At 38.4% G+C, this 17,220-nt stretch overlaps 1 protein-coding gene, 1 long non-coding RNA gene and 1 other non-coding gene across 3 annotated transcripts in view; 2 read left to right on the top strand and 1 right to left on the bottom strand.

The window, feature by feature from the left end:
• Window positions 1-6,005: 6,005 nt before the first annotated feature.
• On the top strand, window positions 6,006-7,289 carry LOC126955605 (uncharacterized). Its single transcript, XR_007725982.1, has 3 exons — window positions 6,006-6,593; window positions 6,851-6,893; window positions 7,090-7,289. It is a non-coding gene; the product is annotated as an uncharacterized LOC126955605 (long non-coding RNA).
• LOC126955861 (small nucleolar RNA SNORA24) lies at window positions 6,647-6,777 on the top strand. The gene has a single exon (XR_007726147.1). It is a non-coding gene; the product is annotated as a small nucleolar RNA SNORA24 (small nucleolar RNA).
• A 220-nt stretch (window positions 7,290-7,509) lies between the features above and the next one.
• PRSS12 (serine protease 12) overlaps window positions 7,510-17,220 on the bottom strand; it is a 75,155-nt gene continuing 65,444 nt past the window's right edge. The window contains exons 12-13 of the mRNA XM_050792347.1: window positions 10,348-10,628; window positions 7,510-9,783 (exon numbers count right to left, since the gene is read on the bottom strand). Of these exons, the coding sequence (XP_050648304.1) occupies window positions 9,476-9,783; window positions 10,348-10,628 (589 nt within the window). The 3' untranslated portion in view covers window positions 7,510-9,475. The remainder of the gene's footprint in view (window positions 9,784-10,347; window positions 10,629-17,220) is intronic.

Genomic DNA, 17,220 nt, shown 5'->3' with positions numbered 1-17,220 from the left:
TTGAAACCAGGAAGAGATTAGTCCTGATTCTAGTTCATTCTCATGGATTATAGCTCATTCTTGTAGATGCCAATTTTCCTTGGTCCCCCCACTCCACAATTGTATAAGCTCAGATTCTACATATATGATTTAAATCATATATAGTATGTTCTGATTCTGATAGAACTCTAACACTCTTATTTGCATCTACTTTCTGCTAAAATGTAAGCTCCATGAAATTTTTTAAAATTCCATTTTGTTTAGTATTTCTAGCCACAGCATTTATGACAGGACCTGGAATATAGTAGAAACTCATTATTTATTGATGAGAATTTTTTTTATTGTACAGTACAAAGAATAAGTATTAAGGACAGCAAAAATGAGACGAGACCAGTATTTTCTAATGTTCTAAAAGAAAGATTACTATAAAAAATAATAAGAACTGAGATGTATCTTAAAGGATGGGTAGGAAGAATTGAAAATATATTCTATTCTATGAAATAGCATGAACAAAAATAGGAATGAGCATGCTAAGTGTAACATACATTCTATGTTGGCCTGGGATGAGGAATTTTACCTGATAATTGGTAGGAAAGCCATTACACTTTCTGTAACAAGTGCTTAACATGTATAAAATATTTCAGGAAATGTAATCTTTCATTAATATACTCAGTTGATTGGAAGAGATAATTAGAACTGTGGGGAGACAGCTCAGACATGTTATCGTAGATTAGCAGTGTGATATGGTTTGGATTTGGATTTGTGTCCCTGCCCAATGTCGAACTGTAATCCCCAGTGTTGGAGGAGAGGCCTGGTGGGAGGTAACTGGATCATTGATTCCCCCTTGGGGTTCTTGTGATAGTGAGTTTTCACGAGATCTGGTTATTTAAGTGTGTAGCACCTCCCTCTGCTCTCTCTTCCTCCTTTTCTGCCCATGTAGGATGTGCCTGCTCCCCCTGCCACTATGACTGAATGTTTCCTGAGGCCTCCCCAGCCATGCTTCCTGTACAGACTATGGAACCATGAGCCAATTAAACTTCTTTTCTTTACAAATTACCCAGTCTCAGGTAGTTCTTTATAGCAATGTGAGATCAGACTAATGCACAGTGTAACAATAGAGAAAAGGTAGCTATAAAAATAATGTAAACAGTTGTAACTTGGCCACGGTAGAAATCATTAGTGCTATAATAATATATTGAAATATTTCTGATTATCTTCCTTCCAAGCACACAGTAGGATTCCATTTCCCCAGGCTTTTGGATTTAGGTGTGGCCATGGAACTTGCTTTAGTCCATAAAATATGAGTCAATGTAACATATGTCACATCAGAATGGAATCCTTTAAGAACATAATAACAATTTCCCTTCTCCCTTTATGTTGCCTAGAACCATTACAAATGGTGAAGGCCTCATTAGCCTGGTCTCTAAAATGAACATGAGCATGACAAGAAACAAACCTCTGTTGTTTTAAGCCACAGAGATTTTGGATCTTTTATAACTGCAACACAACTTCATCCATCCTGACTGTGACACTTTTAAAATATGTCAACAAAATTCTATACTCCCCTCAAGATGGGGCTTAATTTCCCTCCCCTTGAATGTGAGCTGGCATTAATAACTGACTTCTAACAAGTGATGGTGTAACAAGTAACTTTCTAGACTAGGCCATAACAAAAAGCACTGGGGCTTCCTCTCTTGAGTCACTCACTCTGAGGAAAGCCAGCTGCCATGAGAATCATGAGGACAGTCAAGCAGCCCTATGGAGAGATTCACATGCTGAGGAACTGAGACTTCCTGCCAACAATAAGCATTACCTTGCTAGGTCTGTGAATGAGTCACCTTGAAAGAGAATCCTGCAGCACCAGCTTCAGTGAAGCCTTCAGATGGCTGCAACCCCAGTCAACATCCTGACTGCAACCTCACAGGAGACAATGAGCCAGTTAAGCTGCTCTTAGATTCCTGACCCATAAAAACTGAGATAGTAAGTGCTTATTTTTTTAAGCTACTATGCTTTAGGCTAATTTGATACACAGCAATCAATAACTAATACATTGGTTGATACAAAAATATATCAAATAGTGAAAATAGAGGATGGGGAAAAATAAAAACTAATTCCTTTGCTTTGAACTTTGAATAATTTGGAAAACATTGTAATGGCACTAACTGTAAGTTACCCAATTATATTCTCAAGTCTTGAGGCAAAGGCCATGTCTACTCAATAAACATTTGCTGGAGTCTAGTAAATGTTTAACAACTGAACAAGATGTTCAGAACTGACAAGAATATTTTAATATAGATAGGAGGGAACGTCCATCTCCTCTCTTTTGGACACTATGCCTTTTTTAACACTAGATCATACTGCAGTACACTATACTTTTATTACTGCAGCAAAACCAATTTTTATAGCAGAAGTATCAAGCTGCTAGTATACACTGGAAGTTTAGATTTCCTAAGTGTTTTAAGATGAAAATAGTCCACGGGTTATTACCTCGCTGTATTTTCTCCTATTCATCTCAGCATTCATATGACAGATGTGCCATTCTACGTTAAATTTGTTTTTCTGATGACTACCAGTTTCAACACTAAACCACAAAAGGAAAAAAGATACAGTGCATGGAAAAGCATTGTTGAAGAATAAATATTCTACAATGAACTGTTCACTCCATGTATCAAAAGTAGAACTGAAATATTACCTAGCCATCATTTGATCAGTTCTAACAGGTTCACCTTGCACTCTGTCTTTAAAATCCTTAGGCTGGGCGCAGTGGCTGGCACCTGCAATCCCCAGCACTTTGGTAGGCTGAGGAAGGTGGATCACTTGAGCCCAGGAGCACAGAAGATCATCCTGGGCAATATAGTGAGACCTTGTCTTTCAAAAAAAAAACCTTAAAAAAAATTAGCCAAGTGTGGTGGCACACATCTGGCAGGAGACTCGCTTGAGCCTAGGAGGTTGCACTGAGCCAAGATCATGCCACTGCACTCCAGGCTAGGCAACAGAGCAAGAATGTTTCTAAAAAAATAAATACATAACTACATAAAATAAAATCCTTAAGCCAACCATCATTTACCAACCCATTTTTAACTCTTCTATTTGTTACCACATTGTCTCTTCTGAATATTCCTTTGAATACAGTTAAATTCATTGGGTTTGATCTCAAGTCAAACTTAGAAATAGTGTCATCTCAGCCACAGATTTCACACTAAAGTAGACAGAAACCACTACTAAATCACTACTTTGTGTTAAAATGAAAGTATAATAGACGGTAAGGTGATAATTGCTTTTTTAAGTTAAACTTTTACATTTACAGAAAATTTGCAAAAATGGAATCCCCACACACCCCTCATCCAATTTCCCCTACTGTTACTATCTTACAATACCATGGTATATCTGTTACAATTAAGACATCAATATTGGCACTATTACCTAAATTCCACACTTCATTCAGATTCACTAGTTTTCCATTAATGTCCTTTTTCTGCTGGAGATCCCAGCCAGGATATCACATTACATTTAGTCACTATGTATCATTTGCTTTGGTATAATAGTTTCTCAGACTTTTCTTGTTTTTGAGTACTGATTAGGTAATTTGCAAAATGTACATCAGTTTGGTTTTGTGTGGCTTTTTTCTCATGGTTAGTCTAGGGTATGGGCTTTGAGGAAGAAAAACATGGAGGTGAAGTGTCCTCATCACATGGTAACAGAGTACACATTATCAACATGCCGTATCACTGATGTTAAATACTGATCACCTGGACTCTGTAATGCTTGCCACTTTTCACCAAAGTTCTGCTTTTTCCCCTTTCCTTACTCTACCCTTTGAAAGCAAGTTACTAAGCACAGCCTACAATAAAGTTGGTGTTTGGATCAGAAAGGGGAATTAAACTCCATCTCCTGGAGAGAAATGGTTTTTTAAAGTAAACATAAAATCCTTTTGATTTCAGAAACATATTGAGTACTTCAAAGCATTCAGTAATGCAATTGACTGTTCATATAATGAAAGTCGTTCTGCTAGGCACTTTAAATAAGAATTGGACATAGTCCTTCACCGCAGTTTATAATAAAGGCACCACAAGAAAAATGTGAGTTAAGTACTATAGTATGTTAAAAACAAAAAAAAAGGAAAAAAACAAATTCAGTTGAAGCAATGAAAATTTTCATCGAACAAGTGATATTTGAGGAAAGCACTCTAAGCTGAGTAGAATTTTGACAGATAAAAATAGATGAGAATGCAGTCAAGATGGAGAAAAGATCATAAAATATAGGGGTAGAAAAGAACAGATTTTCTAAAGTCCAGTTTCAGACAAAACACAAAGTTCTACTCAAAGGCCAGGATACACAGGTGCACACAAGCGTGCATGCACACATGCTGTCATTCATGTTCATTGGTGTTCTAACAGCTTAAGCCAATGGAAACATTAATTTCAAATCTTCAATCAGACTTTTTACGTTAGCATAAATGAATGGTATTTGGGGCCAAACTGTGCTTCCCAAAATTCGTATGTAGAAGCCCTCAGACTTTTCTTGTTTTTGAGTACAGATTAGGTAATTTGTAAAATGTACATCAGTATCTCTGAATATGACTGTATTTGGAGATGCGGTCTCTAAAGAGGTAAATAAGGTTAAACGACTTTATTAGGGTGGGCCCTAATCCAATTCAGCCAGTGTCCTTTTAAGAAGAGGCAATTGAGACAGACAGGTTCAAAAAGAAAACGATATGAAGATACCGGGAAAAGACTGCCATACACAAGCCAAGGAGAGAGCCCTCAGAAGAAACAATCTAATGACACCTTGATCTCAGACTTCCAACCGACAGAACTGTGACAAGTTTCTGTTGTTTAAGCCACCCGGTCTGCGGTATTTTGTTATGAGAGTCCTAGCAAACTAATATAGATAATTATTTAGATTTAAATAAAATGTAACTGGGCGGAACTCCCTCCTGTGATTCAGTATGCAAGCCTTGTTACTGAATAGTTCTTTTCGGTTCATTAGTGGAATTGAGTGAAACAAGGAGACAAAGTAAGATAGGTGAAATATGGTGAGCCTTAGAAGCAGCCCTATTATCTCAAATAAAATTGTGTCTCCTATAAGCTTGTCCATTCCAAATCGAATGGCAGTTATTGCTCTCATTAAATCTTTCCCCCAAAAAGTATGTAATGACTTGTTTTTGTAGATCTCCACTGTACTTTATTCACCCGTCTTGATACCTTTTTCCTTAACAGCAATTGCTACAATGTGCTGCTTCAAATGGTCCAGCACTAAGTAAAAACTTCACCTGGTTTGTTTCATACAGGAGGAAAACGAAAACAGAAAAGAAATTCAGTGTTCTGTTAAAAGCACGTGTCTAACAAAACTATTCCTAAAGGCTGGAAATTCCACTTTACAGTGGCGGTAGCCGTATTTCATTGCATCCTCCAGGCAATGTACAGCGGGTGAGGTAAGACTGAGGCGTCCCGCTTTCCGGAATTAAGAGTCCAAGGGCGGCCAGAAGTGGGCAACAAACTGTGGGTCAGGGTCAGACTGAAACATGGGAAACATGCACATGCTCATGAAACCGGGTGTCTCCTAGGCTCATCGGGTCTAACCTTCTTTTATTTTTCTTGAGATGGAAACTCACTCTGTCGCCCAGGCTGGAATGCAGTGGCGCGATCTGAGCTCACCATAACCTCCGCCTACCGGGCTCAAGCGATTCTCCCACCTCAACCTCCCGAGTAGCCGGGACTACAGGCGTTCACCACCACACCCGGCTAACTTTTGTGTTTTTAGTAGAGACGGGGTTTCGCCATGTTGGCCTGGCTGGTCTCCAACTCCTGACCTCAAGTGATCCGCCCGCCTCGGCCTCCCAAAGTTCTGGAATCATAGACGTGAGCCACAGCGTTCGGCCCCTTTTTCTAATATTGTCTAAAATAAGTATCCTAAACAGGAAACACCAAAAGATCCCCTTGCTTCCGTCACCTACACGGGTAAGCGTCATGATTTTTCGCTATCGCGAGAACCTTTTGGCTCTCGTATGTGCGCATGCGTCTGGATCCGGAGCCAGGTGACCCGCTCAGACGTGGACGAAGGGCGGGGAAGAGGGTAAAGGAGCCCGGGAGGAGGTGGCCGACGGAACAGGTGGAGCCGAGGCGGGGCTGGGCGGGGCGGAGAGTGAAACAACATAGGCTCCGCCCCTCCTGGCGCTTCCCCCGGAATAGCGTCATCAGTTCTATAAGAGAGCATGTGCCGAAGGCCTCAGCCTTTCATGTTCGGGAAGCGTCGGGGTTAGGTGAAAGTACCCAGTTGTCTTTCGTACGTTAAAATGATAATTGGGCTGAAACTTACTGCCTTACCTAAAGGGCAGCGCAGTCAGGATATTGGTAGGTCGGGGGGCAGCTTTGGAAACCCGTAAGTTTACAAGCATGCGCGGACTTGAGTGCTCATTAGGTCGCGGGGCGGCCACGTGCAGCCCTGGACCCTGAATCCCGGCGTGTGTGGGCCGTGGGCCCTCGGGGAAAGGTTCCGTGCGCCCGGGGACTCCGGTGAAGCCTGTTTCGCTGTCGGTGTCTTGTGGCCATCTTGAGTCTATTCTGTCGCTCTCGTGCCATAGCACCCCGAGAACCGTCAGTTTGAGCCAGATGGTGAGTAAATAACCTGTAGCAGTTTGCTTGCTGGTTAATTCTGGATTGTGAATCTCCATGTATCTTTGGGACCTGTCAGCTGTGGCAGTCTCCCTTCCTAGCCATGGAAGAGCATATTCTTGTTTATTGGCAAAGCTGTCACCATTTAATTGGTATCAGATTCTGACTTGCACAAGTAACATTATTCACTGCTAAAAACCTGGAGGGTGCCGGATTATTGGGCGAACTTTTCTAAACCGTTGTTCAAATGTTTCTAGGAAGCTGAGCTGAACACATTACGATGGATGATGGAAACATAAGGTACATTTTTTTTTTTCATATTCCTGAGTTAATCTGAAACGCCTTAGCGCCAGGACGTTGGAAAGCTAAAGCTGGCCCGTTTTGCTGGCTTTTGTAGTTTAAGAGTTACCAACCAACTGAATTAGCTGATAAGATCTCAGAACAGTGGGATAAGTACACAGCTCGGAGTTTTATAATTTTTTTTTTTCTCTTGCAGACTATCAAGAAATCCAAAGTGGTAATGGGCAAAGTCTGTTCAGCATTCGGCAATGGATTTATCTTAGTTGGGGAAACGGTGTTCCAAATAATGTTCTGGAAGTTATCAGGATACCTATTTTGAATATAGGACTGAATTTTTTAAAGTAATATTTAAGGTGGTCCTTGATAATTAAATAAAATGCTTAATTCATGTGGCTACTCATTGTTCCTTGACTGAGTGATTAATAGACGGAAAAGTAGTTAATAGTGAGCAGAATACCTCCTGTTTAATGTTACGCGTTCACGTGGAAGTAGTGTAAATGAGTACAGTTCTAAGGTTATTGCAGCCTTTGTGAAAAATGTAAAATATAAAAATTACCAGGTTACCCCCAGGGGAGAGAACAGTCTTTTTAAACCATACAAAAATTTAAGGCAGCTATACAAGGTGAAAAATTATGTACTTTATTTACACAGATATGCACAGAACACGTGTATCTTTCAAGTCTCAAGACGGTTACAGTAAAAGCATGTTATATGAACCATGTATTCTTCAGAATTGAGCAAATTGCAGGCTGTTTACTGCCTTTTAGGTTTGTCGGTCCCTGATCTACTTGAAACATTGATGTTGCTTGCTCCAGCACTGTAGTTTAATTATAAGGGCAGCCCGTGAGAAAGTTTCAATAGACATTTTTCTCACCTATATTGCACGTTTTTCTGAAGCCCTTGTGCAAGTGTGTGTGCCATATGTAGCTCTATTTACATATAAACGCTGCTTTAAAAGTTTATCAAAATCATGAGTTTTTACAAAAGTTTTTAATGCTCTTGTGCATTATATGCAGCATTTCAAATCTGCAAAATAGTAAAACTATAAAGCACCTTTAGATTTGCACCAGTTATTACAGAAATAGGCATTTGTGAAAAGGATGTAATTTGATGTAGAAGGGTCAAGTCCTTTAATGACTGGCATTCAAGAGGATTACTTAAAACCATCCGAAAGTTCATGCTAACCTTTTACCTATATTTATACAACTTGAGACCTGGGGAAGGATCTATGACATTGAAGTATCTTGAGTGTGCCTTTTAAATTTGAGCATTACTGCTAAGAATGTTCTGTAAAGGTGCATAGTTAAGCAGCTATCCCTTAACTCAGAGAAATAGCCACAGAGAAACCAGTCCTTCAGGTGGGAGAACCATGGGGGAAAAATCCAGCCTTGGGACTCCTTTTTGTGGAGTTTGGAATCAGTGTTTCACCAACGACTCACTTTGAGGCAAGCCTGTTTTTCCCCTATTTGAAAACAAGGGCTGCTACTGAAAGATCCTACTGGCCTTTTGCAACTTGTCAGTGATGTTCAAAGCTGCCTAATGCGGTGCCTGGCATATGTTATAACTGCTGTATGCATTAAAACAATTGAAAAGTTATTAGAACTTTTCAATGTATAGGCCAGGAAAGCATTTTGACTAGCATATTTTAAGATTGAATTGTATCAGGTTGGTCTTGGGGAAACCTGCAAGTATAAGTCAGTTACAGGGAAGTGTCAGTAGGTGGCACTCTTACATCGTGGTCGGGGAACGTGGACTATGATGCTGACTAAGGAAGAGTTAACATTTAATTCTAAGTTAAATCTGAAGTGCTTGTTAAAAGCAAATATAGTAGATATGTTAAATGTGTTGGATAAACTAGGTTGTATGTCCAACTGGCATTTTGTTACCAGAAATCCTTTCAAATCTTGCTAGTTTATATACACTGTAGGTAAAGTATTTTTATCTTATGGTTTCTGAAGCACTTGGTACTCAACAAGGATACTTTTTTCCAAATATCAGATCACTTTGAGAATATATTGTGACAGGCAAATGTCCTTGAGGCTTACTACTCCTATTCAGGCCTAAAAGTTGGTAGTGGAATTCCTTAACCATTGATTTCCTCACTTGGCAAAGGCTACAGAGAAGATGATTACTTGTCAAGTATTTTGAAAAGCTCTAAGCATAAATATGCCACTCTTATGAGTGTAGTAAAGGGTACCGCATTTATGTCAAATGTGGGTATTTAATATGAATTCAGACACCACTGATTATAAGGGGTTCTCAATTCAGTTGTAAAAATGATCTTTTGTGAAATCAGCATAGAATGATTCTGAGAAATAGGGATAGATTAAGCTTAGAATAAGTCACTCCAGTGAAATTAGGATAGAGAACAAAGTTCATTTAAGGATTGTCACTTCCACTACACTGAGGTCTCTGAAAATGTTCACAAATTCTCAAAAGCAACAGGGGGTGCACAATTTTTTACCACAACCCAAAGCAAAAATGTGGATCTCCCCATTTGTTGTCATCTCTACTGAGTGCTAATAGTGGGGATTCAAAGTTTTCCATCTGTTTAAATGCTGCTTTGAAGTTTCCATGAAGAATTACAGTTTGGTGACACTTTTTATCCAAGGTACAAAGGCTGAGACTTTGGTATAAACACCAGGAGAATCCTTGACTCCACAGCCATACCCCCAGGAGGTCACCCCATACACCGCCCAGCTCTCTCCGGGCCGTTCACACATGAGTGGTCCTCCGCTGTCTCCCTGGCAGCTGTCCACGCGTTTGTGTTCATGGAGGTTTCCAGCACAGAGCATTCTCCCTGTAAACCGACCCTTATAACGTTCTTCACAAAACCTCTTAGGAAGTAAGGGAATGGCTGCTTGTTGTAGTGTTCTTGAATAGGCTCGTCCTACTCAGACCAAACATCTGATTAGTGGCATTCCGGATAACCATCACAACATTTAACAGTTACCGAGCATGTAATAGTCATGAAAATAAAATCCCTGTTGTGGCATTAGTATAGTTTAAAATGAGCAATGACTGGTATTTTTAATGTTGACACAATCTTAACCTTTACAAATTTACTTCTCAGTACTGAATTGTCTGAGGAATAATGAATAACATCTATGGATTTTTAGAGTAAGGTGACCTAAAGAAAGCACATTTGTGTAGGCATTCATATTTGAATTCTGTATATCAAAAAGCATAGAATGCATTCATGCTGGTTTCACATTAGCACATCAATTCATGTCTACTTCACTGAATTAAACTGAGTTCTCAGTTTATGCTAAAGTTCTCAGAACCAACAATACCTACAGAATATAAGTCTCGATTACATGCATGCATTTCACACTAAGCAAAATTTCTCCAAATAAGTGAACCCATTTAAGATCTTACTGCCCATTGCACACCCAAATATGTGGATAATACCAGACAGAAAAGTCCCTGCTTTTTTTTTTCGATTGTGCCTTACCTGTGTCACCCCATCCTGTTATGTAACAGTTGGATGCTGTTTTCTGTGGCCTCTCTCTCCAGAATGGTAAACAGGCTGGCAAAACGTGGCTGCTGAATCTGGCACACTGCTCTTCTGGTCCTTGTAATCTAACCAGGGCTATGTCATAATCACTGCTGTCGGGTCGATACTCTCGATGAATCACAATCTGTTGAACTCCAATTTCTTCCTCAAACTCCTCTGGTACCAGAGTATGGTAATCGCCAACCCTAACAGCATAGTTCCTAGTGCTGTTGCCATACCTGAGAGGCAGAGAGTACTAATGAGAGATTTGCTTCAGATACTGAAAATTACTGATTGTCAAGAAGGAAGACTAATGAAGATACAAGCCTTTCTTCCAAATCATCAGCCCCTTTTGTAAATTCAACCTTTCTTTCCATTTATCTGACCCACCATTCCTGATCCTCTACTGTGAACCCACTGTCATAACCTCTTGTCTTCATTTCACTGTGTAATCTGTTCTCCAAGAAGGAGCAAATGTGGAGGATGAGTGGAAAATAAAGACTAATCATTAAAAACCTGTCATTTCCCGAATGAAAGGGATCAAAACTGGAATAGGTCAAAATTATTGTCCTGTGTTTGCCATTTTTGTTGCTCTGTTATTTCCAAGATTGTTAGTTTGTCATGAAGTTCTGTGAGGGCAGAAACTAACTTTGTGTCCATCAAAGTACTTAGTACAGTCCACTTCACTCCTGCAAGGTGGACGTAAACTCCTTCCCTTTCCTCTAAAGTGAATGCAAACCCAAACTATACTTTCAGATCAACATATATTCATTCTATCCTTTCCTCTCTTTTAAATCTTTATTCAGATGTCACCTCAATGAAGACTACTTTGACACCCTCATATTTAAAATTGCAACCCATCTTTCTTTGTCCTCCCATCATTGAACACTCCCAATGTCATTCATCTGCTCGACTTTTCCTCTTTTTTAAGCATCACTTTCTAACAAAACTATCTAGTTTACTATTTATTGCATTTATTCTCCTCCCTGCTTGAGTCAAAGCTATTCCAGGTCAGAGGTATCTTTGTTGTGTTCACTGATTAAAACACCTAGAATAGCGTTGTGCCTTTAGGAATGCACAAAATGGTTGATTTAAATTAGTGAATGTGTATTGTTAATATATACTTTTTTCCATATTCCATTAAAATAGAAACAATATTTATCAGATGGATAGTTCTCAGTCCATTTTTCAACCATCATACTTTAATTCTGATACTGAACCCACCTAAAGCAGGGTTTCTCAACCTCAAAACCTATTAACATTTTGGACCAGGTAATTCTCTGTTGTGAGGGCTGTCCTGTGCGTTATAGTGTGTTTAAAAGCATCCCTGGCCCCTATTCACTAGATGCCACTGGTACATGGTACACATACCCTCCATCCCCAGTTGTGATTACCAAAACTGTCTCCAGACATAGTCACATGTTCCCTGTTAAGCAAACTGCCCCCATTTGAGAACCTCTGACCTAGAATGTATGACACAACCCATCAACCCATCTCCTAGTTACTACCTCTTTTTCACGGAAGACTAGAGCACCATGCTCATTGCATCCCACTACTTAGAACATTCTTATAAGACTTAATTTCCAATAACTTTTCCTTTGTAGTTCCTTGACTTAGTCATCTGCAATGAGTGTATTCTCCACCTCATCTCAGCCATCCACTTACAATGTAAGACCTAGACTTTGTATTCACCAGATAACCACACACCTCTGAAATCTTGATTTCACGCATACCATATTTCTGCCTTCCGTTTTTACAGCGCTAAAATCCTTCAAACCCATTGGACTTCTATCCTTTGGCCCCACTATTTTTTCATTTCAATCTTTTATGACTTCCTTTATTATCTGGCTTGGATTCCACCATCTGCCCATTACAACAATCACTCTTGCAAAACTACCCTGCTTGTCTTTTACCTGCCAAAACTCCAGCCCTTGTTTCATCAACTCTACCTATTTTGTGCTGGCATCTAACTGTTAAAGGGGGAAAGCATGCATATAACAACTGTCACCTTATTTTTTTTTTTTTTAAACCAAAACTTGGGTCTTTTATTGTATACAAGACCTGTACTTGAATGTGAACTTAGAAGAGTTGGTATTCAGAAGCTTGGCATTTTCTAGTGTCTATTTAAAATAAAACTTCCCACTTCTATAAAATTACTGGAGGTTATGAGATGCCTCAATATTCTAATATCCTTAAGTAGGGCTCTGACCATCTTATATATATAATTAACTGTCAGTGCTCAAAAACTAAACAGTGCAATAAAGATGATTTGGCTTATACAGCCACCTACTATTGATCTTTAATATTAATAGTTTGTGATTTATTGAGACTCAATCTTAAATCATCACGTATCTTTAAAGTTCAGAGACTTTTTAATATATTGTGCCTAAAGTATATGCTCTTATAGCTTCCTTGAAAATTTAAGTAAAATTTAGGATTATTTCACATACTGAAACTGTAAAAAGTAATAGGTATGGAGAGTAATCAAGTACTTATTCTCACTTCTACTTTCTGTGTGCTAATAATATCGCTAGTATATTCAGTAAATTTTATTAACAGTATACGTATTTAAAGTAAAACCCCAAGTGATGTAACACTTTTCCCACAAGAATTATTGTAAATACACCCTTGAAAGTACTGCTGAAATGTTGCATTTATCTTTTTAATGGAATTTAAGAAATTATCTAGAGCTGTAGTGTCCGATATGGTAGCCACTAGCTAACTGTGGTTATTGCAGCACTTGAAATATGGTTAGTCCGAATTAAGATGTGCTGAAAGTACAAAATACACAGAATTTTGAATACTTAGTATGAAAAAAATACTAAAATATTGTCCCTATAGATAATAAGAATATTAAATATCTCAATTTTTCTATTAGTTACGTTTTGCAATGATAATATTTGAGATATACTAGGTTAAATATATTATTTAAAATAATTTGACCTGTTTGAGTTTTTATCTTTTTTATCTTTTTTTTTCTTTGAGACAGGAATTCACTCTGTTTTAAGTCTTATTGCAACAATATTTTCCATTCTGTAAGAAACAGCTGTGATGCTTGGCTAAAATAATCTTTGCAGCTAAACTGGCTGTTTAAATCTATTCCGCAATATCTATAAAAATTGAGTCTTCAACCAGTAAGCAAAGAAACAGGACATTACTACCACGGGCAATTTATTTTTAAAATAATATCAGTGTTAAAAGCCCTGGGCAATCTTGCCTTAGTATGTCATTTCATGCCAAGACTATTGCAATAGTCGCCTGAATGGCCTTGCTGCTTCAAGTTTTAACTTTTTCAACCCATCCCTCATGCTGCCACCAGAGTGATGTTTCTGCCTGATAATATAACTGCTTCTGAGTACCCTTCAGGGGATCCCCAATCTATGTGAAATTCAAATTCCTTAAATGATACACAAATCCATCTAAGAACTGGTCCTTGGTCCCCTCTCTGACACCAGTCTGGCCCCTGTGCTCCTGTCATTTAAACCGTTTGAAGAGTTGTCTTACAAACCTGTCATTATCCAAACTATGTGCAATGTTGTTTCCCTCATCCCCTCTATCCTAATATGGCAAAAACTGGTTTTGTCCAGTTCAAGTCAGAGATCTCCTAGGAGGCTCCTCCTAATCCTCTGTTCTCCTGAAAGCTAGCCAATCCTTTTGAACACTCTCAATGCACATGTAACAGTTTCTAGGACTTAATTAAAGGCTCCTCAAGGGCAAGGACCATGTCATGATCACTACTGTATCCTTAGCACCCAGCAAAGTGCTTAGCACAGAGAAATGTATATTGAATGAGTTATTTTGAAAGACATTCATGTCCTCATACATACACTCTCATCCCTAACTTACTGAAATTAAAAAGAGATCTTACCAATTACCATATTATAACAAAACTATCAAAAAAGTTTCTATTTCATATAAAAATCTCCATGAAAATCCAATGTTCTTGTTAATGCTGGCTGTTCATCAGAATCATTTATACCACTTTTAAAAATATAAATGCCCAAGCCATACAATCTCTGAGAATATAAATTAATACAGCTGGTGTAGGATCATAGGTGGTTCAAATACACAGTCAGACTTGGGAACCACTGAACCAAAGACTCAAAAGTGTGGGCATAACTCCTGCCCATACATGCCCAGAATTTCACTGAAGTAAGCATCCTAAGAGATTACTAATAGATACCAAAATGCAAAAAGCATACATGTTCCATACATACACTGTGTTCTTGGATCAAGTAGATTTTGGCAGGTAAACACCAGAATTTGTATGCTCACCAATCAGCAGTTAATATTAAACTGAGAATAAAAATATTTACCTAACAAAAAAGGCAAACAGCACCATTCTTGTCAAAATGAAGTTCTTTGTTAGTTCATATGTATATATGGAATACACACACGTTTTTTTATTTTCTTTTTTGAGACAAGGGTTCACTCTTGCCCAGGCTGGAGTGCAGTGGTGCGATCATGGCTCACTGCGAGCCTTGATCTCCTAGGCTCAAGCCATCCTCCTGCCTCAGCCACTCAAGCAGCTGGGACCACAAGTGCATGCCACCATGCTCAACTAATTTTCAAAAATTATTTTTTGTAGAGATAGGGTCTCACTATGTTACCTAGCTTGGCCTCAAACTCCTGGGCTCAAGCGATCTGCTTGCCTTGGCCTCCCGCAGTGCTGAGATTATAGGTACTGCACCCTGCCAGTACCTATACTTTTAAAGTTGTCCTAATTTAGGGAAATGTACCAGCTAAACCTAAGCATGGAGTCTCACACTCCTTTAACTCCAATTATTCTTAGAATATACTTTGTGCTTAGAATTTGAAGAGCATCTGACACAAGATTGGAATAGTTTTCCAACTAAATTTTTGTCTTCTAGTGTCACCTCTCCTAGTAGGTATGATTATATGCTTTAGGGATAACACTTTAGCTGAAGTACTCAATATGTGTGTGGACTTCAGAAGTATTTATTATGGTTCTAGGCTTCTCAAGACAACATATAAAGCAATCCTCTTTTGCAATGTATTTTAAGGATTTTCTAGTTGAGCTTTTGTTATTTTGATAGACTTTATTTTATCCAAAAATGCTCCTAAAACAAACATTTCAGGTTTTGGCTGACACATCATTCAGTTGTTTGCTTTGCTGAAATGCCTTCAACTCCCCCTCAAATAAAAATTGGATGAAATTCCCAGACAAGTTTGAGCAAGAGAGGATCTGAGACACAGCAGTTTATTAAAATCCAATGTCCAAGTTTCTCTGAGACTGAGGCTAAAGTAAACAACAACAACAACAAATTACTAGAATTAAAAGTAGAATTAATTCAGGTTGCAGGGTCATATTCTTTGTGTTTGTTCTCTACATGGATTCGTCTCTACAGGAAAACAATATTTTACATCAGGCCATGCACATCTGCTACTACTAAAATCTGTTTTCCCCTCTCTGGATGAAACTCAAAAAGGAGTTGACTAAAGTTGTTTGTGTAAATGGTTCCAATTGCTTACAGAGAAGTAAACCTCAGTAGAATCTTGCATTAGCCCTTGCACATACACAAATACTATGTGTACTACAGAAATAGTTTTAGCATGATTGGTGATATGTGTATTACCAAAGACTATGTTCCTAAGAGCTCTGCTCTACCATATACTATGTCATGATGAAACAACATTAGGCACCTGACACACTGTGTTCTTAAAAAGTAAGTCCCATTACCTCTGTGGCCATCTCTCTAATTAGAAATATCTAGTCATTTCTAACAATTTCCAGCTACTATTGCATTTGTAGGCAAAAAGTCAATGAGATAAAGTCAGGTAAAGTTATATTCTTGAACAAATCCACTTTGGAGTAAAATTACAGAAATAAGAAAGCCTTTGTTTCAGGTACATTATTCCTGCAAAATCATGTTTGTTATCAGAATAAGCAATTAAAATAAATTAATATTCAGGAACTTTTGCCATAGTTATATTGCTGCACCACAATAGACACACAAGGTCATTTCATGGTACTTGTAGTTACAATCTAGAATAGAAAGCAAAAATTAGCAATTTATATTATGTAAGATTCACAAGCCAGCTACAAAAGAACTTAATTTATTGAAGTTTCCACTTCAAATTGCCAACGGGATACTGCGTTCCATGTGTATTGCATTAACATTAACGAAACTGTGAAAAATGAGATAGAAAGCCTTTAAATAGTGATTTACCAACTACTTCAGGTGCACTTGTTACACTGGCATGGAAATGTGTGAAAGCAGTGAGGGAATAAGAATTGAGTTACGAAAACTTTGCCAGCCTTCAAATAAAGTACCCTTAAAGAGACTACTCCATATGAAATGAGTGTAACTGAGGCTGCTGGCATTATGGCATTAATGTGGCAGAGTGGAATTATGGCATTTTGATCTCATCCTCATCAGGCCATCATTCCTAGATTCTTCTGATAAAAAGATTATATACAAGAGTGATTATGCTATGAAGGCAAGCAAATAAACATAAAAAGTTCTCATCCTGTGTAATAAAATAACACAAGTGGTAATAACAATCTATGCCTTATTGTCCACACTAGCCTATATCACTGCAATAATTCGGTACTAAGGAAGCTCTGATGAACAAGAAATCTTTAGGTGTACAGAAGACCAGGAGTTGATAAAGCAATGGAAATGTCAAAAGGGGTGAGGGGAAGCTAATTTCAAAATATGAAATCCAGTTTCCCTACCCATAGGCCTTATATTAAACTAAGGTATCTTTCACCTGGCATCTAAAAGGACAAGAACCTCAGAGCCCTACTACATTGCTTCTATATTACAGTCTCTATTTTGCAAATTTCAGTGTTTCTGATGATGAAAG

The sequence above is a fragment of the Macaca thibetana genome, chromosome 5, assembly GCF_024542745.1.
Source record: "Macaca thibetana thibetana isolate TM-01 chromosome 5, ASM2454274v1, whole genome shotgun sequence".
Taxonomy (NCBI): Eukaryota; Metazoa; Chordata; class Mammalia; order Primates; family Cercopithecidae; genus Macaca; species Macaca thibetana.
Note: the sequence above shows the minus strand (reverse complement) of the source record. Positions and strands in the feature narration are given on the sequence as shown.